Genomic DNA, 22387 nt, shown 5'->3' on the forward strand with positions numbered 1-22387 from the left:
GGCCAGCCCTTGAATAACGTCACCAATTCCACCTGAGTCTGAAACATTCAGGAGCTGCAGGAGGATTTGACAGGACTGCGACCAGCCGCAGATTCGACTAACAGAGTGAATGACATCCAATTATACGGCAATGTTCTCCGTCTTGCAAGTCGCCACAGTTTTGTTGCTGATTTCTCAGCTTCCATGCTGCAGCTCGGCCTATGAGCTCCACGACACCATCCACACTCTGAAAGAAGAGAACCTCCACCTGCAGCACCGACTGGAGAACCTCACCCGCGCTCTCAGGGATCTGGAGCATCTGCTGACAGAGCACTCCAAAGGTAAGAGCAGAGCTGTCCCATTACTAGATTATAATTTAGTACATTTTTAGAATGAGAGCTCTGAATGGCCATTTGTGTTACATTTATTGACACAGTTTCTGGCGGAGAACATGACACAGAATTTCTGAAAGTCTGGAAGGAATGGTCCCAGCATGGTAAGGTCTTAAAGAGAAGTTTGACATTATGAAACATGTTTTGGTGCATATGTTCCAACAACAGTCTTGTGTTTCCCAGGCATCAGTGCTGAGACTCACCAAACACTGGAGCAGGCCCTCTGTTTGAGCGAGCTCCATGGAGCTGCCCAGACCATCTTCATCATTCCAGGCTTCATCCTCCTCCTCTCACCTTTCGCCTCTATGATGCTCCTGCTGCTCTCATGACTCAGCTCCACAACACCAACATTTTTAAACTCATAAAAACTCCATGTTGATGTCAGAGTCTCTGTGATTACAGGATAAGACAGTATTTGTAAATGTAATTATTATCCTTTATTCAACAATTTAAAAGCAGTATGCTTTTATGACGACCAACAAAAGATGATATCTCCTGTAAATGTTCTTTCTCAGTATGTGTAGTGACATGCAATATGACTCAGCACTGAGTAAAGTCAATGGGTCTTTACCACAAATGATTCCCTTTTACTATCTACATTAAACTGTGCTCTCACGCAGATTATTTGGGAGAGCTGGGATGCTGCAGCTCCTTTGGTGGATTTGTGTGTTTGATGTTGTCCTGAATCCAACAATGTTACATTTCGCCTGCTAAATCAGTCTTTGTCTGCTTAATTAAAATGACCCCTTCTGCATAGATTATAAATCGGTGCATTTGTACTTTAATTTCCATTTGATTATGATGAATGGATTGTCAATTTACATTTGCAAGGACTTCATCTGGCCCCAGCAGACATGTGGCAAGACTACACTGTGGTAGCTGCAGCCATGCATGTGAATAAGTGAGACAGAAGCCACTGCATGCATCTGGGTTTATGTACTTTTCTCTCCTTTTAAGCTAAAAAGATGTTGCTTTATGGTTGAAATAAGACCAAAGACACTACAACACCAGCATGCTATCATGCTCACGACAGAGTGGTGCAAAAATGAGTCCTAATACCTGGAATTGAGTTAGCATTTTCCCTCATCTTGAAGTCAATGGGTTTTTGAATGGGTTTTTGGTTAGATGCCTTAAAGATATGTTTGCGTATTACTGTTAAGAAGGAGGCGTGCATCTGCTTGCTTACCCAGCACCACTGGGCCAGCTAATGTTAGAGCTTGGCCAAGGAGGACGCCATTAATGTTCACATCTCATGCTGTCATGAGCACAAGTGTCTTGTTCATTAGTAGAAGCATGCCTCCTTCTGTGTGGTGATGTGGTTGGAGGGTGTAGTTTTGTAAAAAAGAAAATAGTTTCTACATGAAACTGCTCCCGACATGGTCTGTGAATTATCTGTGAAGTATAAGGCAGACATCTCTACAAGCGATATCTCCAACCCTCTGCAGCTCACACCAAAACAATCCAAACTAATAATTACTTACATGTAAGAGGAAAAATATCTGTTTTTGATTCTGGGGTGAACTGTCCCCTTAAGAAAACAATCATTTTAAAATAAGTCAAGTTGAGCTTTTTGGATTCTTTACAGTGAAATCTTTACAGTGACGTTAAAAAGGTACCTTTCCAAATGCTTGTCCTCAAACGCTCTACATAAATTGATTGTTAAGTGTTGGTGCAGCAGTCATTATCATCCCCCATTAACCTACATTTAAGAGGAGACAGTTCGACCAGCACTCACACATTAAATTGACAAATCTATTAAGGTGCAGATCACTGAATGAAGCTGGAATAAAGATCTACTCCGCCATCAGATTGAAAAATGTATAATTTTTAGCTCTTGCACACATGCTTTTGTGTAAATCAGAATTATGTTTTACATATTTCAGACCAATCTCTCCTGTTGCACAGAGTCAGAAATTGTGGTCAGGGTTTAGTGTAGGAGAACTTGACTGTCCTGTAGTGAGTCCCGATCTTAACCCCGTCCAACACCTTCAGGATGAACTGGAGCTTCTTTATAATCGTCCATACATTCATCTCTTGCCAAAATCTTGTGGAAATCCATCTCAGAACAGTGGAGATTGTTGTAGTATCTTGACACAGAAGAGATCGACAGATCTTGACACGGTAATCATCGGCATCATTTGTTGCTCTAAACGTCTAAGAATGACGTGGATGAGTTTATACTGGAGTCGTTTGAAAGCCTGGTATGTCAAATACAGGCATTTTAATGACACAGGTGTATTTTGACACTGTGGGAGTGAGACCAGGCTGTAAAAGGGGGAGGGTTTAAGAATATTTTGTGTGTGTGTGTGTGTGTGTGTGTGTGTGTGTGATCATTAATGCGCCTTTGAAATTTCAAGAGGCCAATTGCTGCATTTCTGATTCACTCTTGTTACACGTGTCCTGCATGCCATTCTTTACTAACCTAGTAGCCTACATTTTGATATGTCGTCCCATTAAGAGTGTTGAATAAACAGATTCAGTAATGTTGAAATGTTTGCACCGGGATCAGGGTCATCCAATCCAGTGTTGCTCTGAAAAACTGGCACAAAAGATGGAGCTGATCCTAGATAGCAAACGATGGTACACATTATATTTTTACACGTTACATTCTTTGAACAATTGGTCCCTGATAACATCTTGATACTGACACTTAGACTGTGTCGGAAGAGAACACAACATAACAATATTGTGCTTTACATAAAAACTGATGTGATTTACTTGTACTTATGTCAGTGGACACTTGGCTTTATATTTTAATTTATTGTTTTGTGAGCAGAGTGTTGTGTTTGCCTGCTTACCGTCTAAATAATGAGTACACAGTTTAGGGTTTTGTGCCTCATTACAGCTGTTGGCTTTGAATGAGAATGCACAATGGTGTGTGTGTGTGTGTGTGTGTGTGTGTGTGAAGGGGGGTTGGAGGTTGTCTAGCACATGCGTGCGGCTGTTGCTTGTTGTTCTCTCCCAGCTGGAAGCTCTGCAAATGCATCAGGAGGACAGAGGTTGTGCGCAGACGACAGACAGACACAAACTGCCTGAAGACGAATGGGCTGATTGCAAACCAGCACAGAAACAATCCTTGGACACGTGCAGAGTGAGTATCAAATACTCTCAATGATCTTTCAGTGGAGTGGATAAAAATGTGTTGCAACAGCTTGTGAAAAAAACATCAGCGTTGTCTTGTGATTAGTTTTGCAAGTCTAAGGTGCTTTGTTTTTTTTACTACTTGTACGTTTAAACCGCAATGATTATTCAGTGTGTGTGCTGTTCGTATTCAGCTGTTCATTTCTAATCATATGCAAATGCAGCTCTCATCTAGTATCTGAGGGCACCGTGCAGTATTGTTCTAACACAACATGCAGCACTGAGTTCACTGAGTATATATTTGTTGGATGCATGCAACCAGTTTACTGTGATTTGATGGTAGTAGTGTGGGAGAGATTGCAAAAAATAGAAGCAAGTCTGCTGTTCCTGGTTAGCCTTTGCACATTTAAATGCATGTTAGTACAGTAAAATGCATTTAAGCAGTAATACTTTTAATGAAATCAAGCCTAAAACGAGGGCTAAATCTTCATTTTTTATTGACTTGACTTCTACACTGAAAGAAAAAAAAGGAATGGGATATGCTTTTAAAGCATTAAAAATACAAGAATTTCAGCTTTTTATTTGAACTCTAATGTCTCTAAAATTAAATTTAATCACTGTCCAAAAATCATCTCAGAAGCTGGGGATGTGGTCCATGTTGTAGACACTTAAACATAAATTATAACTCCAGATTACTGACCACTTGATGTGAAGTGATACATTCAGCTCATTCATCAGAGCTACAGCCCCACAACACTTCCTTATAAGTACCTGCAGGAGACTGTGATTGACCCAGCAGTGACATTTCATTTTAATTTATCATTTCTTCATTATTTGAAGACGACAATGAGATTTGTAGAAATGTAATAATGTGCGAGGCATCAAAGTTTGTCATCCAACAGGCTGGACTGCACTCAATGGTGATATAAATTCAGCTTCTCCACTTATTGCTTTGTTCATTTGAGAGATTAAGTAAATAGAAAATAATGAATATTATGGCTTTGGCAATCTGCATTAAAAGAAGGAGCATGGGAGTCAGTGTGTGGGCTAAAACCATCATAATGACATGCTAAATGGTGTAAATGATCTGTTGTGAGTCAAACAAATACACACCCACAGGCTCTCAGCATTATGTGAGTGTAACCAGCCACTAGCTCTGCTGAGCCAGTCAAGCAATTCATTCATTAGTTCAACAGTGATGACTAACATACTCATAGTGTATATACTAATAGTTTTTTTATTGGTACAGGACTGTCATCACTGGTGAGAAGTGCACAGTCTCACATCTATTGATTTATTTTGTCCTCTAAAGGCTACAGTACCATATGTGCGGGGCCAGGTGGCTAATGTAAAATAAAATGTGATTATAACTTTGTCTATAAAACTCAATATTGATAATATGATGATATTTGTGGCTATGATTGCAAGTAATTTATTACAGTAATCTAAGGTAAGGGTAGATGATATTGTCTAAGAACAAATCTACTGTTTATAGATGTTTATTCAGTGATAATTGCAAAAAAAATTAGAAAATTGTAACATCCTTTAAAGCATTTAGGACAAGGATAAGACAACACAAGTTTTATTATAATGTAACAACCAGATTTCCACATAATGAGCGTTGTGAGTGTTTTAATCCACTTTAAAACATTGGGCCTTATTAAGTTTTTTCTTGATTTTTTTCTGGAGAAAAGTCCTGATAGGTCTATGTCGCATTCATGACGTGCTCTTAAACTGCAGAATTGTTTGCACCTGTGCTCATAATGATGAAGCCCCTTGTCCTCGTAAATTGAAAGCAAAGTGTTAGTGTAGTGTTTATTTATTCTAAAAGACCACATGCTTTTTGTAAAATTATGAAATAATTAGTTAAAAAAAAATGTAATATGATGGAAAATATCATACAACAAAACATACAAAACTTACAAAAGCATCTCAGCAATCAAATGTACCAAACTGTGCTATTGAGTGTATGAAGATTCAATTCTTACATAGAACAAATCACAAATAAGAAAACATTGTTAAATGTCGGCATCTTTGTGTAAGTGGGTTTTAAGAAGAACTTTCCTCTTTAGAAAGGTTGGTAAATGAGGCCCATTGAAAGTGTGGAAGTGAGACACTAGAAATTAAGAAATAAATAAATTAAAGTATTAGACAAACCATGAGGAGACAGTAAAATCCCTAAATTACATGTGGAAACAAAGATAAATGCTGCATTGTCATCTTTTCCACATGGGTTTCCACGCTGTGAGGTTTAGCTGGCCATCTAGTTATGCCATCTTTTTCTGCAATAATTTGATAGCACCTGACTGGATATTTAGCACCTCTAGCTGTGTGTCCAAATGTACCCAACTCCTTATAAATGCACAAGGATGGGGGATGGGAACACACATTAATTTGCATTTTCTTTTGCTGAATTTTTGGAAATTTGACGAAAATATGCAGTACATTTCTGAAAACCTGACTAACTGTTCATCATGTTTCTCTCTGGTCTCTATGCAGCATTCACATTCTTGCAAAGCACACTGAAGTCTTTAACCTTCATCATTACACACAGTTTTAACCCTTTAATCATAACTGTGTCTCTAGAGATCAAAATACATCTTTGGCATGCTCCCCTTCGACATTACTCGTGCAAATTCTGCACTGCACACACAGAAATTGTGGCACCATTAAACAATAAAGGATCAGCCCTTATATGGTCATATTGAGAATCATGAAAGCCTATGCGATCAGACGGGTAGCTTTCCTTGCAGAGGACCAATAACTGATCTTCACAGTACAAAGCTCCGCAGCCTCTTTTCATGTCACTTTCATTGAGTGCAGGGCCACAGTGCGAGCTCTATAAAGTGGTTGGGCCCATTCAAGGGACTAAAGAGGACAAAGCTGAGCTCACTGCGGTGCCACAGACTCACAACCAAAATAGGAATGAAGCAAAGGGAGCAGGGAGGGGAGGGCGTTAAGAGCAAGAGGGAGACAGTGAGAGAGAGTAATGTTAAATTAATCTGCTGAATACATTTTCTAGAAATGGATCAAAAGTGAATCTATGCAAACGGCAGCTTCACTGGTGTTGAAATTACAAAGTCTAACACTGGGTAAAAATAACCGTATTACTTACTCTGGGTAAACAATCCAGTTTTTAACTCACTTATCTTACGTGTGTGATAGATTAGTCTGACCAAAATCTCTTTGCTTCACTGTAGAAGTACTTATGTTGTGCTTACCAGGGTGTGTAGCTTTAAACACAGTGCTACAGAGCTAATGAATGAGATTAAAGCAGTCCTTCAAACTCAAAAAAAAAATCACACACATCCAAAAACATTAAATAGTGGGTGCTGGACTGAAGAAAAAATACAAAAATACAAGAACAGGTCCGTACACCAGAAACTGCTCCTTTTGGAAATTTAACCGTATCACCACATGTGAGGTTTTGGGCCACAGATGTCTCCTTATCTTGTTCATGTCTGATGAAGGGCTGGTGCTGGTTAAATAGGACACCATTAAAGACATGCTTCACCCACAGAATTATCCCTTGCAAATCAGTTTCTCACACCATAGGACACGGAACTTGTGAAATAAACTTTGAACCGGTTTTCTTGCATGCCTCTAAAGCATTGATGAGTGGGTCAACTCACAACCCGCAGCCGCAGGTCCTGCGTGTTTGGCAGTTCAGGCAGTCGGGTCATTAAATGGCAAAGCAGCATTCTGAGTTCATTATTAATACTTACAGAGACATTGTGCAATAGTCCACCTTCTCCTCCCCTCTCTCTGTCTCTCTGTCTCTCTGTCTCTCTCTGACTGTCTTAAACACTCACAGCAAACAGCATCATCAGCACTGCTGCAGTCAGGGATTCCATTATCAGCTTTTGAGCAGTAGAATCTGTTGAAGTTCGACATATCAAAATCTCTCCAGTCATAATTCCTGGTAAAAATACTTCTTTCATAAAATATTTGGGCCTAACACTGTGTCCTAACAGCAAGCAAGCGGGCGTGTCTCACTGAATCTGTTAAATATGCACCTCTGTTACGTAATGTAAACAAACCACTTAAAAGATGGGTGAGTAGTTTGAAGAGAAAACACGTTTTATATTTCCCATAATAGGCCGGGTTGTGCAGGTCATTACTCCACGGTGAACAAGGAATCCAAAAACAGAGAAATTCTTGATGAACTGGAGAAAACTGGGATCTGCATTTCACAACGGCATAACTATATCAAAACATATGTTTACAAACTCTCACACAACTTGTGCATTTTAATCCAAGTCTCATTTATCTAGTCGTATGTTCAGTGCTTCACAAATACATGCATTTTCACTAAAATCCTACCATTTAGGCGCACTACTTGGATGAAACTGTTCATGTGGAAGCAGAATAATGTTCCCCTTTTTTCGGATTCTTCATTCATTGTGGAGGCATGTAAGAAAAGCATTGTTTACTTCACAAATACAACGTAACACGGGGTGCCTAACTGATATGGAGATCATTGTTTTGTAGGGAAGATATTCCTTATCGCATTAAAACAAGTCCTATTCAACATGCTATAACAGTGCTTCTTGCACCTCCTTGTGTGAATTGTAACAATATGCAGCACACGATTCATTACCCAACGCATGTAATTGTAAATAATCAATTGCCTGATTAAGACTAGACACTGCAGAGCTGTCAGACAGCAGTCTGTCTGTGCATCAGTCTCTGACAGCTAAAGTTGACATTGACAACATTTCCGATACAAATTCTGCCTTTGCAAACTTTCCCAGCCAACACCATGGATGAAGCTGTGTGGTGGTGTACGTCTCGTGCCTCCCAGGGAGCTCTGCAGTAGGATGCATGTGTATGTCTCCATCTGGACGCTCCTACAGATGACTTCCCACCTCTGCTTACTCATCCTGTCCAGCTTGGCAGTCTCATCCAAACTGGGTGAGTCCGCAAATTAGTCCAACCACTGGATGTGTGCTGTCCCTTAACATCATGCGTGGTGTCAACATAAGGATTCATGTGTTGTCTCTAATGTCTATTTCCTGTTTATACTGTGTGTCCCAGGTCTGGAGGATGTCTTCTTCAGCCCCCAGGACCAGACAGTCAGAGAAGGAGAGGGGGTTTTCCTCCAGTGTGTGTCCGGGGAAAGTTCACCTCCTGCAAGCATCACCTGGCTTAAAGATGGGAGACTGGTCACAAGAGGTAGACACATTCAGGTGAGCTCTGAATGACTGTCAACCCCTGCTGCTGCCTGTCTCTACACAAGGCTTGGATGGAACAAACAGATCCACCTTTTCCTGCCTGAAATCTATCCTTGAATAACTGGACTCACACCACCACCACCATCATTTGTTTAGACAGGTGTTCTACATGATAAACCGTCTTTATGGTCTTTCTTTGCCGCTGACCTCGTCATTTCGGGTCTCCCAGATGCTGCCATCCTGCTATACCTTCCCCAGTGTCTCCCAGATGAGGATATTTTCATTAATAAATTAATCAGGTGTTTGATTTTCCCTGAGTGTTTCAAACTGCAATTATTTGTAGTTGGGAATAGCTGAGGTAAAACAGAGATAGATGCAACTCCATGATGAAACCTGTTGTGCCTGCAGAGCACATTGAAGAAGGCACTGGGAAAAGAAAATGTTTTGGCTTAAAATTCCCGGCTTTGTTACCGCAACCACAGCTAGAAATGCTCCAAGGTCTCGCTAAAAACAACCAGTTTTAGTGCTACAACTGGGCTGGAAATGCCCTGATGCTGTACTAAAAAACACAAAGTTTTGGTGCCAAAATTGGGCTGGAAATACCCAAATGTCTCGCTAAAAAACACGGGCCAGAAATGCTCCAATGTCTTGCCAACACCTGGTTTCAATGCAACAATCTCATCTGGAAAAGAGCTGATGTCTTGCTAAAAAACACCTGGTTTCGGTGCAACAGTTGCCTCTGGAGAGGTGCTGATGCCCTGCTGAAAAACATCCAGTTTTGGTGCCAACATTTTGGTGGAAATGGAAACCCAGATGTATTATTACTCTATGCTTCAAATTTTGTTTTCACATTCAGGGTGAGTATGGAGGGGGTAATCAGAGGAAAACCTCAGGCACTCTGCATCTTATCAACGTAACATTAGAGGACGATGGAACATATATCTGTGTCACACACAATCCTGTACTGAATATCAGCAAGAAGAGCAAGCCGGCTAAACTAAGTGTGCAGGGTGAGTGCATGTTTTTGTTTTTTTGTTTTGTCTCATTAACATAGACTTAATGCAGTGTTGTTAATATCTTGAAGCATTGTCACTCCACCTTGCAGGGGTCCCTAGAAGGCTGCAGATCATCCAGGGCCCTGACAACATCACTGTTGCTATGGGAACAGACGTCTCCATGCACTGTGCTGTCCGAGGCTTCCCTGTTCCCATGGTGCACTGGTTCAAAGACGGCTGCCTCCTGTCGAACTGCTCGGCCTCGTTTAACCTCCAGAACAATGGACAGCTGCTCACATTCAGGTCCAACGTTGCACGTGACGAGAGGAATATTAATTCTTTATTGTCACATTGTATTAATGAACCAAGAACTGTGAAAATTGTGATTATTTTGTCGTTGGTTTGATCAGGAATATGTTTAATACAACAAGTTGTAATCTACGCTGTCTGGACTCTTTACACTCAGGCTGAATTTAAATACTAATTTATGGCTTTGTTTTCCAGGAATGTGACCAGGGAGGACGAGGGCTCGTATCACTGTGAAGCATCCAACCAGAAAGAGTCCATCAAGTCACAGACAGCCTTCCTACTTCCAGCCGGTACTGTGTGCCAACGTCTGCAGTAAACTACATTGTTTATTGTTGCATTTTTAACTGTGTTAAATCATTTTCAAAGTAAGTGAGCTGTCTTGTTAAAAAAAATAAGACAAATTTAATTAATAGGTTCTATCTTAAACACTGTTTCAAAGGTTAAGTTGATTTTTCTGAGGATAAAGATGATGATGGTGATGATAATGATGATCGCAGCTTCTGCTTCGGACAATTACCAAATGTAAAAGGAGAAAAAACAGAGACAAAAGTGACACCATCAAAAAAGAAGTCCTCGAAAACTGGCCCTTAAAAACATAATCGTTTAAATTCAGCCATGTATTTCACTTGTACAATTTACATTGTTGAATGGATTCACAAATTCTTTTCATTTTGAACCTTTCATCTCTTTAATTTTAATGTAGTAATGCGATACTCAAATAACAGTTTACAATATTTGTATAATACATAACTTTTTGTTGTGGCAGGACCCAAATGCAAACACAACCAGGAAACTGAGAATGGCTAAAGGCATTTTATTGTAGCTTGAAGATGTGAGGCCGAGGGCTTGAGTGCTATGATGGCTGAGGTGGGCTGGGAATGGTAAAGCAGAGCAGGCAGAGAGGCTGAAGACAGAGGCAGAAGACAAGAACGAGGCTGCCGTGGTGAACGTCAGACACAGAAGAGAGTGTGATAGATGTTGGTGAAAAAAAAAAGGGTCCAAAGTGAAGCACATGTTGTGTTTCCAGAGATGGAGTGGAGTTTCATCCAGCAGCCTGTAAACCTGACAGTGAAGAGGGGAGAAAATGTTACAGTGACCTGCAGGCCTCCATACAGCCGACCAGCAGCTCAGGTGTCCTGGTTCAAAGACAACAGACTTCTCTTTCCCACAGCTCGTGAGACTGTGCTGCCCAGTGGAGACCTCTTTATCCATAGGTGTGTGTAAAGACATGCCATGTGTTCTGTGGTTAGAAAGTTTAGTTTTTGAGTGCATGTGTTTCCAGTTTTGATTGTTTTTGTACATTGGTGTACTGTAGTTCAGAGCGTGACAATATGCAATGTTACTGCTAATGATACTGTAATTTACTCTGATCATCACTATATCTCAGGTGTGGTTGCATATGTGTTTAAACTTTTCTCTGCAGGGTCCAGGAGTTCGACAGTGGGAGCTACTTCTGCAGGGCCTCCAACATCCACCTTCAAAGATTTCTCACCTCCAGAAGAGCGACCCTGACTGTGCTGGGTATGACATTACAATTAGACCCACCACACTGTGCCACTGGACGCTGGACGTGTATAATAACAGTCGTTCTTCTCTCTTCCTGGCAGCCCCTCCATCAGTGAAACTGAGGCCCCAAGTGTTGACGGTGCCTGTGGGTACTAGGGTGGTGTTGGAGTGTCAGGTGTCTGGTCACCCTCTACCCTCCATCAGCTGGTTGAAGAGAGGACACTCCAAGCAGACTGGAGGCAAGATTGCTTTGGGGTATGTTAATGTGTTATGATTTTATTGGAGAGGAGGGATGGTTGATAATATTTTCTCATGGAAGAAGTGCTCAGATCCTTTGATTAAGGAAAAGTAACAATACCACAGTGTAAAAAATACTCTGTTGCAAGTAAAAGTCCTGCATTCAAAATTCTACTTGTGGAAAAAAAAAAAGTATTATCAGTTAAATGTAGGTCTACTCTCTTTTTTTAAATCTCATGCACACAAGATAAAAATTTGTACACACAGACAAAAAATATGGTTTTGTTGAGGGGCAGTTCTGTTAAAACAGAAGTCCGCCCAGTGGAGGTTGGGTGCAGAGGGTTTGTGGCAACATCTACCACCAAACTACTGAGGGACCTGGGAATCAGGGGCCAGAGCCAGCGCTCGGCCATCAAAGCTGCATCGGAGGCAGCAGAGAGAAGCAGCCAGTGGCTCTGGCTGAAAAGGAAGGATCCCTACTGGTCTCCAAATAGCAATAATTAATCATAAATGACAATAAATAATCATGCATAATTGGGCAGGGGATGCAAGCTCAGGAATGATCACCCTGTAGCTGGCCGCCTTTGGTGAGGGTGTATAGTGTGAATAGCCGAAACACCCCAGGAACCAAAGGAACACTAATGAAGATGCATACCAAATTTATAACTTAATCTTAGCTCATATCTACTGTTCACCAACGACCTCTTGTATGTGCTTGCACAAAGGATTTTAACATCTTGTCCCGTGTGTTTTGGAATCATAAAAGTATGTGGGTCTAATCAGCAGCATAACTGAAAACACCTGTGAGGGTAAGATCAGAGTAACAACTAAAGTAAATATAGAGTACAAAGTACAATATTTCCTGCTGAAAAGTAGTGGAGAAGAGATATAAAGTACTAAATAAGATATAGTTAAGTAAAGTACAAGTACCTTAAAATTGTGCTTAGGTACAACATTTAAGTAAATACTGCACCAGTTTTGCTAACTAGCAAACAGGGGTGGAGCAAAACATTGTAACCATTCAGGGCTCAGCCTGAAGCTAGGGGGGTCCAGGGACACGCTCCCCTGGTTTTCTTATTTACTACAGCTATATGCACTATTTTCAAGCCATTTCAGATAAAAGAATGCCCAAAATCTGTACATCATTTGGGAAAAAATATGATAGTTGCCAAGGAAAAAAATGATCCTGCAGAGCCTATATCCTATTTTCTGTCTAATTGTTCTCCACCTGTCTTGATCATTCTAAAAATATAACTTAGCAAATGTTGCAAATGTCAAATTTTCACTCCAGTCGTCTGATGTTACTAATTTTAAGCAAAATAGTGTGTAGGAATAGGGTGGGAATTTGGCGTAAACAGCATTACTAATCTTGAAACCTATTTTTGTTATACGACGGCTTGGTGGTACAGAGATTAGCACTGTCACCTCACAGCCCCCCTCTCCCTGGTTCGAACCCAGGGTGTGTGGAGTTTGCATGTTCTCCCCATGTCAGTGTAGGTTCTCTCTGGTGCTACTTACTCTGGTACTTCCTCCCACAGTCTAGAGACATGCAGGTTAATTGGTGACTCTAAATTACCCGTAGGTGTGAATGTGAGCGTGAATGGTTGTCTGTCTCTATGTGTCAGCCCTGTGATAGTCTGGTGACCTGTCCAGGGTGTACCCTGCCTCTTGCCTAATGTCAGCTGGGATAGGCTCCAGCCCCTCGTGACCCCTAACAGGATAAGAGTTTACGAAAAAAAAAAAAATGAATGAATGTGAATAAATGAATATGCTGGAGTAGAGTTCGTAGGATGACTTTTTTAGCGACAAAGCAGCTCCATTTGAATACATCCCATAATAATTAATTACAAATCAAGAATGCCCAACAATGTAAAGTAAATGTCATCTTCAAAACTCTGAGTTAAATATTAGGCCAACAGAAGAACATTTATTCTATTACACTAGATTTCTTTAGGGAGCAGCACAGATTCTGGGCATTTGTGAAAACATTCAGGGCTGGAGCCCCCAGGCCTCCGCCGCCCTGCTCCACCCTTGCAAGCAAAACCACATGAAAAATACTCCGACAACTGCCTTGTAGATTGTGACCATTTACATCTTTCTCATACAGATCGAGGAATGCCACTCTCTACATCCAGTCAGCCCAGAGCTACGATGAGGGAGTGTATGTGTGCGAGGCCTCCAACACTTGGGGCCACAGCCGCAACACAGCGATGCTGAGAGTTGCTGGTAATTTTTACACAAACTTAACTGCAGTGTAATGTACTAATTACTCCTCAGATCAGTTGATCAAGTCCAGATGAAGTCAGGATCTTGTGACACTGACTTTTGTGGCATAAAGGTAACAAAATGTCCTGCAACACCTGAGGTAAGATTCAGATAGATCAGACATGTCATCATGGTAGTCTTACCGAGATATTTTTAAGAGAAACATCTGTTCTATAGTCTTTGTTGGAGCAAAATACGTAAGTCAAATACAATGCATTTCTCCACATTATATGATATTGGACCTCACAAACCTCTTAAGAACAATATGGGAATACACTAAGGTTCATTTGTGCCACATGTTTTCTATTGTTAAGTAGGTATAATAATAATAATATAATAATAATAATAGGTATAATTTTGCCAAATGAATTATCTTCTCCTTGAGGCACATAAAGCAATGACTCAAATTCCTTCTTTCCTCGTCCCAGTGAGTCCCATCATAGTGACCTTTATAGGTCAGGTGAGCCGCAGGATCGGGGCTTCAGTGGTCCTGCCCTGCAGAGCTGTAGGGATTCTGCCCATCACATATACCTGGACCAGGGGCAGAGCAAAGACACAGACCCCCATCAGTCCCAGTGAGGACAGATACATTGATGGTAAGTCCAGAGTGTCATTGGAGCCATTCTGCCTCTCAGTAGAAGTAGTTTTCATCAGCTAATGTGAACTTTAATCTACGGATACCTATACTGGATGTGATTTACGAGTTGGTATTTTATGTGTAGAAGATGGAGCTCTGCACATTTCCAGTGTGCAGTATTCTGATGTAGGCGAATATTACTGTACTGCTGAGAACCGAGCAGGACGACATCAGAGGCGTACCGTCCTTGCTGTCACGGGTATGTCATCATCATTCAACTTTTATGTCTTCTTTCAGAGAGACAAATAAACCACATTACTAAATACAAACACGTAGTATTATTATCACAGTATATTCAGAGTCGGTGTTCATGTGTGTCATTGTTTGAGGTATTTTTTACATGTACTTTGAGGTGTTCACTTACAGTATATAATTATAGTCAAGATTCTTCCTCGACCCCAATGTGTACAAATATATTTTTCTTACTGATTGTCTTTCATGCTGTCCTCTGTCCTAAGCTGAACATCGTCCAGCTGATAGAGGCAAGCAGACAAGGCTGGTTTTGTCTGCTGTGAGTAATGACAGTGTGAAAATCTCTGCTGTTGCTTGTGTGTGGTGACACTGTTTGGTTCCCACATCAGTGGTGTCTGTCCAGAAGCTGTGAAGTATTCTTAACTGTGTGTGCGTGTGTGCACTTTGCAACTTGTGGTGACTTTCCATTGTCAGTGGGTGACATCACTGCTCTGATATCTGTGGCCTATTGGTTCATTGGCTTAGTTCATTTCTGATTTTGTCAAAAGTTATGCCTGTCCTCAAACTAAGAGTCTGTCATGTTTTCTAGAGCACCGACACCAGCAACAACCTGCCAGTGTCCCAATCCAGTGATTCTGTGGCTGAGCAACACCTTGAAACAACACATCATTCACACGTACAGGCACAGCAGGAGGCAACATGTATGTACTTGAACAAAAGTGTCTATACATTATAACTTTGTTCTCATCAAAGCAATTACTTCGATCTGGTAACAATAGTCAGACAGTCATACAGGCAGACACTGAGGCTGTGAAAGTCCGTTAAATTACTAATAACTACTCTATAAAATGTATTTGACCTGTTCTTCGATCTTTTACTTTGGCCCTCGTCCCATCTGCTACCATGGAGGGATGGGATTTATGACCTGTACTGCAGCCAGCCAATCAAATGTTTTAGCCTCACTTTGGGGGAGCTGTTATGTCATCTATCTTTAATATACAGACTATGTTATGTACAGTAAGATGGGTAAGAACAATATTGTGGCGTGTTGGGGGTTAAATACATGGAGTTTCCCAGCATGCTGTGAGACAATGTGTTTAAGGCTATAAGCCAAAGGAAACCACAATATGTTGTATCAGACATGAGAAATGCATTTAGCAGTAGAACAATATTCTCAGTAGTAAATTTAAACACTGTGTTTAATGAGTCCATAAAATAGACCCAAGACCCTCTCACCTCACGGACATGCACCGAGGATCTGTGATATCTTGGGCAAAACTGGGCTGGATGTATATGTTTTTAAAAATTATCAGGCCCGATCAGATCTTGGAATGAATTTCCAGGGTCCATTAGGGTTGAGGGCTGTCATTTTCGACCCATGAAGACCTCTATTTCCCCTGTAAAACTGTACAAACTGACATCTTGATCTGGCTTCACTTCCTTCCAGTTTAGCGCACAACTATTGTACTTACGGTAGTTTGTGCAATTATGGTTTTCCTGTGCAGTGAGGGTCATTTAAAGTCCACTCACGTAAAGCTAATCCTGCAACACAAATGCCTCATTTACAACCTGATAACTAAATATGGATTTACAGAAATAAAATGCACGTTGTATTTTATTTTTTTTTTTTTTTTGTATTTCCAGGCTCCTTTTCACACTGTGATCCTACAACAAACAGAGCTGCCTCATTTCCTACATTTTCAAGGGGAGCAGTGGCTGAGCTAAAGATGCCACCTCGATCACTTGGCCATCTTTTACAGCACCGTCTGAATCAGCCTACAACCAATCCAACCCAGCCGTTAGTCACACAGATGCAGCCTCCTATGTTACCACCTCCTCCACATCCGAACTTCCAGTCAGTAGATCCCCACACCCAACTGCCACTTACGAGTGATACGCTTTTGATTTCAAATACTGAGCCACCAGTGACACACAGACAGACATCAGTAGACACTGCTCAAGTGTTGAGTTCAACCCTTCAGTCCCTGCTCACTGAAAGTCACTCCCTGTTAACATTAACGTCATCACATGGACAATATCAGCATCAAGTCAGTGACAAGTTGTTGACAGAGCCTGATTCCCAGGACTCTAACATTCATGCTGTGTCTCTAGCCATTCAAATCACTGAGCCTTTCACTGAGACGTCATCTCTTCCAGAGGGTGGACCCTTTCACTATCTCAAGTCGGATTCATATTCTCCCACTCCAACACAGAGTCTTATAACTGAAACTAAGACAAGCCACCCTGGTTCAGTTACCCAGTCTCTTGCTTTACAAGCTGATCTGCACCAAACTCAACCTTATGAGATGGCTACAAATGGTCAGTTTTACCAATCGTACCATGAGCCGACCTCAACCCAGATTTCTCAGACCACACTCATTCACCCAGATCAACAGCTGCAACATCTGCATCCCTCACCAACCATCTCGCAAACATCTCAATCTGACCCTCAGCAATCATTTACTCATGGTCTTTTTCCAAAGTTCCAGCTTGAGCTATCGACAATCCTGCATTATCTCCCTCCCACACAACCTCCAACTTCTATAGTCACAAATCCCCAACTATCCCAAACTCACAGTCAGTTTTCACCTGCAACACCAACTTCAACACTATTCACACTTCCTCAGTCATCTCCAACACCACATCCACTCCTCAACTCACAAGCTCCTCTATCACAGACAGAAATGTTTCCAATCCAACACAGAAACCCTCTTGAAATCAAGCCTTCAGTCTCAACCATCCGTGAGACAAACGATCCCTCAACGCTGGACCCTGAGATTACTGTTGTCAATTGGGTCAACGTGTCCGATCAGGTGCAGTTGAATACCAGCCAGCAAGATGACTCAGTTCATTCAGCTAAATCAGGCAATGACACAGAGCTTACAGAGTGGCTGAAGAGGAACACCTCTCAGTCACCTATGACCAGCAATGATCCCAGGTAGGTCAGATTAAAATATGGTGAAGTGATGGATATTGTGAGGATGGAATTTGTGCAGAGTGTTGATAATAATGTGTTCTACACTTCAGAGTAACGCAGCAGTCTCCATCATGGCTGCCTGTGCTGGAGAAACACGACATCCCCATCGTGGTGGGAGTGGGTGTATCTCTGGCCTTCATCTTCATCACTGTTACCTTCTATTCAGTGGTCCAGAAGAACGAAGCTGCGCCAACCAGCCGAGCAGGTCAGAGATCCTCAGCTGCATCAACTGTCAACACACCTATTTTACATTCTGAGCACGGTAAACCTAAAGAAATAAATCTTTGTTCTTTGAAGAATAATTTAACATTTTGGGAAATATGCTTGTTCAATCCAAGACACAGATTCAGATAAGAAAATTGATACCACTCATGAACCTCACTGATTTTAGACATCAAAGCCTGTCTGAAGAAAACAACAATATGTTAAGGTGCTGACACACCAAACCGACATCAAAGAACTAGCGGCGACGAAAGCCAACTGTTGCATTGTCTAAGTCGCCTCAGGTCAGTTGCATTTGAACACACTACAAAGACTACATCCGACGGCCAAGTAGCACGTACGTTCTGCGCCTGCGTGAGAGAGAGTGGAGTGAGAGAGTGGTACATGCTGTCAGCCGAGGGGTTTCCTATCTGTGCCGCCGAGCACCGCAGAACCTCCACGGACTATTACATCCAGACGGTCCCGGTGTTTTCTCCGCAGGCTCCACTTCACTCAGCTGCCCGACAAACCCACTGCTTCTTCCCACTTTAACCTGAATAACAAACCAGGCTCGGTGTTCTAGTTGGATCCAAACAGAGAGCTGGGGCTAGCTGGGAAGCTAGCGGAGGCTAACTGGCTAACGCTCCGCTAGCCTCACAGCTAGCCCTGGTTTGTTATTCAGGTTAAAGTGGGAAGAAGCAGCGGGTCTGTCGGGCAGCTGAGTGAAGTGGAGCCTGAGGAGGAAGCACCAGTTAGCCCCGGTTTCACTACAGGCAGATTCACTCGCTACAGGGGCGAGGAAATAAAACCTGAACAGCCAATCAGAGTGATCTCTCTCACCGACAAGCTCCGCCGCTGATTCAATATGCTCAATTGGCCGAAAATCCGCCGACGCCGAAGTGCAGACAGTGCGGGACACGCCGCAAAAACTAGGGCGACAGACGCTCACCGACGACCCAACTTTGACTGACGGCCAACCGTCGGCTTGGTGTGTCAGGGCCTTTAGATGCTTTCGTAATTTTAAATATGAGGCTACAGCCAGCAGTCGTATAGCTTAGATCAGCACAAATACTGGTAACAGGAGGAAACAGCTAGCTTGACTTTGTCCAAAGGTAACAAAATCTGCCTACTATCACCTCTAAAGGTCACTAATTAAAAAGTTATTTCTCATTCATTTAATTCACGCTAAGCTACGCTAACCAGCTCACTTGCTAAGGTTGCCAACCCCACAAAATATGGAATCATCTCGTGATTGGAAACTAAAAGACGTGTTCTGTATTGAAGGGGAACGTAAGAGTTGGAAGATGGCAACCCGACAGTAGCTTCATAAATCATTAGACAGATCCAGAGAGCAAATTAAGCATATTTACCAAAATGTCAAATTATCCCTTTAAAATTTAAATTTCTTTGACAGCTCAGAGGAATCTAGGTGTCCCTGTAAGACACACTGAACGCCGAGCTGCAGGACGCACATACGAAAACAGGTAAATGCACTATTAAACAGGCCAAAGAAATGCATGAGATGAGGTGTAACAATTGATCTTTTGCCTCCAGAAGATGCAGGAAACCAGTGTTGTGTTTCTTTCACAGAGCTTTTGAAGATGATGACTGTGTGGCAGTGATTGAGCAGAGCCCAAACACATCAGACACCAGAGCAAGACCTCCAGGACCGAGCCTGGTCACAGTGCAGATGGAGCCCACATTTGAGGATCTTCAGGAGGACACGCCACCTGCTCTGGACAACCACTCAGTCACTGTAGAAACATATCCTGAGCCAATCCTTGACACAAAGGTTTGATATTACATGAATGTGACAGGGTGGAAAATCCAGGGATATCCACAGATATTTTTGTCTGACTTTTAGGGGAATTTAGGTCCTCTGGGCATGAACAGATTGAAAAAACAAAGGAGCACTGTGGTATCATCTAAGTTATCATGATTATCATTGTACTATTTCAGATTGATCCGTCTCTGGAGGAGGAGAAGGGCTGCACCTTGTCACAGCCGAGCATCCAGCTGCAGTGTGCAGAGGACTGGACCAGTAACAGAGGAGACAACCGCAGCCCATGCCAGGACGCCTTGCCTCCCCCATCATCCTTACCCTCCCGCTCACCTTCCCCCTCCCCACCGTCCAGACGTGAGGAGGGGCTGCGCTCCTCATTAACCCTGCAAAGTGCAGAGGCGTGTGCAGCACCCATCCACCATAGCCTCAGCATCTCACATGGCAACCCCCCCCTGCTCCTTTCTCACCACGTCTCCCTAGGCCTCACTACGGTCGCAGTGGATGTCCATTTTTACCCAGCATCTACTGCTTCGGTGGCAGTGGGCACTAGCACTCATATCAATTCAGTCTCTAGCTCTACTTCAGTGGCTGCGCCTCTGTTCAGTCCCCCGTTAGTTAACAACCAGGAGAATGACCAATCAACTGCCAGATTTCACCAGTCTAAGTAGCGACAGATTAAAGTATCAAGTCTAAAATATCCTCATATAACATAAATCAAGATTAAGACAAGGCGTCAAATATATTTGATAATTTTAAAGGAGGAGAAAATAGAGAAAAACTTTTTGGCATTTAGTAGATAAATTATCTATTAATTAGACTAAGGTGAATTTTTATCTAATGATCTATCTGAGCCTTTGGCTACATCCACAGTAATACGTTTTTATTTTAAAAGTGTAACTATTGCTATGTTTACAGCGACCTTTCCTATCTTCAGTGTGTGTGTGGTTGACTCATTGCCCAACAGTGTGCCCCCGTCACATATTGACGTTTTGTCATGGACCTTCCATGTCCAGATACGACAGGAAAGGTACTCTGGGTACGTTGGTTGTTGACGTTCTGGCACGCCATGTGAAGTTCTGCCTGTTACATGTATTGTCTTCTTTCAAAATACATTTCCGTTTTCACAGGAAATTTCCTTTTTACATACAGTCTCAAAATAAACACAATACATCAGTGCAACACCGCAAATTGAAGTTAGGTTTCCCTCCAACAGCTAACGCACGTGGTTGGGTTTGGGCAACAAAAACACATGGTTAGGTTTAGAATAAAGGAACAGGGTTTTGCTTTATAATCTTAAGGGACACGAAGACCCAGGTGAAAGCCAAGTGTTAGAATTCGTGGTGGCGTGTCAAACACCTTCTCAGTCTCTTTTGTCTTCAGAATGTCTTGCCTCTGGCGTCTCCCTCGTCGCTCATATGTACCGTCATTTCATTTTAAAACACTGTTAAAATGAATAATGTATTAGTGTGGATGTGGCTTTAGAGGTGCTGGTAAGCATAGTTTTTTAAATTCTCAACAAAGCCAGATAAGCTGTTTCTGCCGGCTTTCAGAGCTGGCTCCAAGCAGGAAACAAGTATTGCATACTCTGGCTCCGTATTTAGCTTTGTACTTAACGCACAGACACGAAAGTGACATTGATCTTCTCATCTAACTCAAATGTGTGTGTTTTTCAAAATGATGAACAAGTCCTTAAAAAAAGTTTAACTATGGGGCTAACATTCTGTATTACATATCTGTTAATGTGTATTTTAAAGCTTTAGCACAGCACTTTCTGTACAACTCCCTGTGGTTATATTTATTACTATGTTACAGTTTGATTGTAGTACAGCTACTTCTGAGTACTGTACTAGTATTATTTCTACTTCTAAAGGAGAAAAAGTTCATGTGTAGTATTGCTTTTTTTTATTAGTTATATAGCAAGCAAATGTTTCACTCTGATTCATGTTGTGTTATTGGTTCAAGTATAGTAAGTTTTGAATGTGTTGTACAGTATTTACTTCTTTAGCGAAACAGCCAAGGATACTTCAATTATACTGCATTTTTTTGAGACTGTACACACGATGTTTCGGTGACCTGCTCATTCTTATATCAAGCTACTTGACTGTTAACACCATTTTTGAAACCAAAGGAGAGTAAGAGGGAAACAATAAACATTTAGACAATACAACCAAAGTCCTTAGTGATGTGTTTTTTATTTAAAATTAAGTTGTTGCACCTAATTTAAATTTCCTTCACATCCTGTATCAGTGTCTACTCAGTAATCACTTAACATAACAGACAAACGGCAACCCAATCACGAGAATCTACGTTGGCATTTTACATTTTTGCAAACCACAGAGAGGTTTCATTTGTACATTGTTATGTAGTGCATATGCTGAAACCTTTCATTTCAACAGCACTGTGGTTAACGTGTGGTTAGGTTTAGGCACAAAAGACAACACTTGGTTATTGTGGTTGGAAGAGATCATGTTTTAGCTTAAAATATCTAGCTTTGGAGGCACAGTCCCCGCAGGAAATAAAGTGATGCAATCTACCATCCCCTTCAGTTCCAGACAACAAAGCCTGCTTATACACTAAACGTCACTTAAGAAACACTGATATGATTCGTATGAAACATGCAAATGTAACATATTGGTGGTTTGCAACATTTTCCTCTGGC

At 41.7% G+C, this 22387-nt stretch overlaps 2 protein-coding genes across 2 annotated transcripts; both read left to right on the plus strand.

Moving 5' to 3' along the window:
* Positions 1 to 3368: 3368 nt before the first annotated feature.
* On the plus strand, positions 3369 to 15179 carry LOC126394255 (protogenin A-like). The gene is made up of 12 exons (XM_050050963.1): positions 3369 to 3462; positions 8207 to 8366; positions 8490 to 8641; positions 9483 to 9636; positions 9732 to 9924; positions 10126 to 10220; positions 10958 to 11144; positions 11354 to 11451; positions 11538 to 11691; positions 13781 to 13899; positions 14367 to 14534; positions 15157 to 15179. Exons 2-12 carry the CDS (start codon positions 8219 to 8221, stop codon positions 15177 to 15179), a joined length of 1491 nt encoding a protein of 496 aa, XP_049906920.1. The 5' UTR covers positions 3369 to 3462; positions 8207 to 8218.
* A 2272-nt stretch (positions 15180 to 17451) lies between these two features.
* Positions 17452 to 20698, plus strand: LOC126394257 (uncharacterized). Its single transcript, XM_050050966.1, has 5 exons — positions 17452 to 17705; positions 17795 to 17949; positions 19360 to 19429; positions 19536 to 19737; positions 19905 to 20698. The coding sequence occupies exons 1-5, from the start codon at positions 17452 to 17454 to the stop codon at positions 20394 to 20396; spliced, it is 1173 nt and encodes a 390-aa protein (XP_049906923.1). The 3' UTR covers positions 20397 to 20698.
* Positions 20699 to 22387: the final 1689 nt, after the last annotated feature.

The sequence above is a fragment of the Epinephelus moara genome, chromosome 8 (assembly GCF_006386435.1).
Source record: "Epinephelus moara isolate mb chromosome 8, YSFRI_EMoa_1.0, whole genome shotgun sequence".
NCBI classification, from domain to species: Eukaryota; Metazoa; Chordata; class Actinopteri; order Perciformes; family Serranidae; genus Epinephelus; species Epinephelus moara.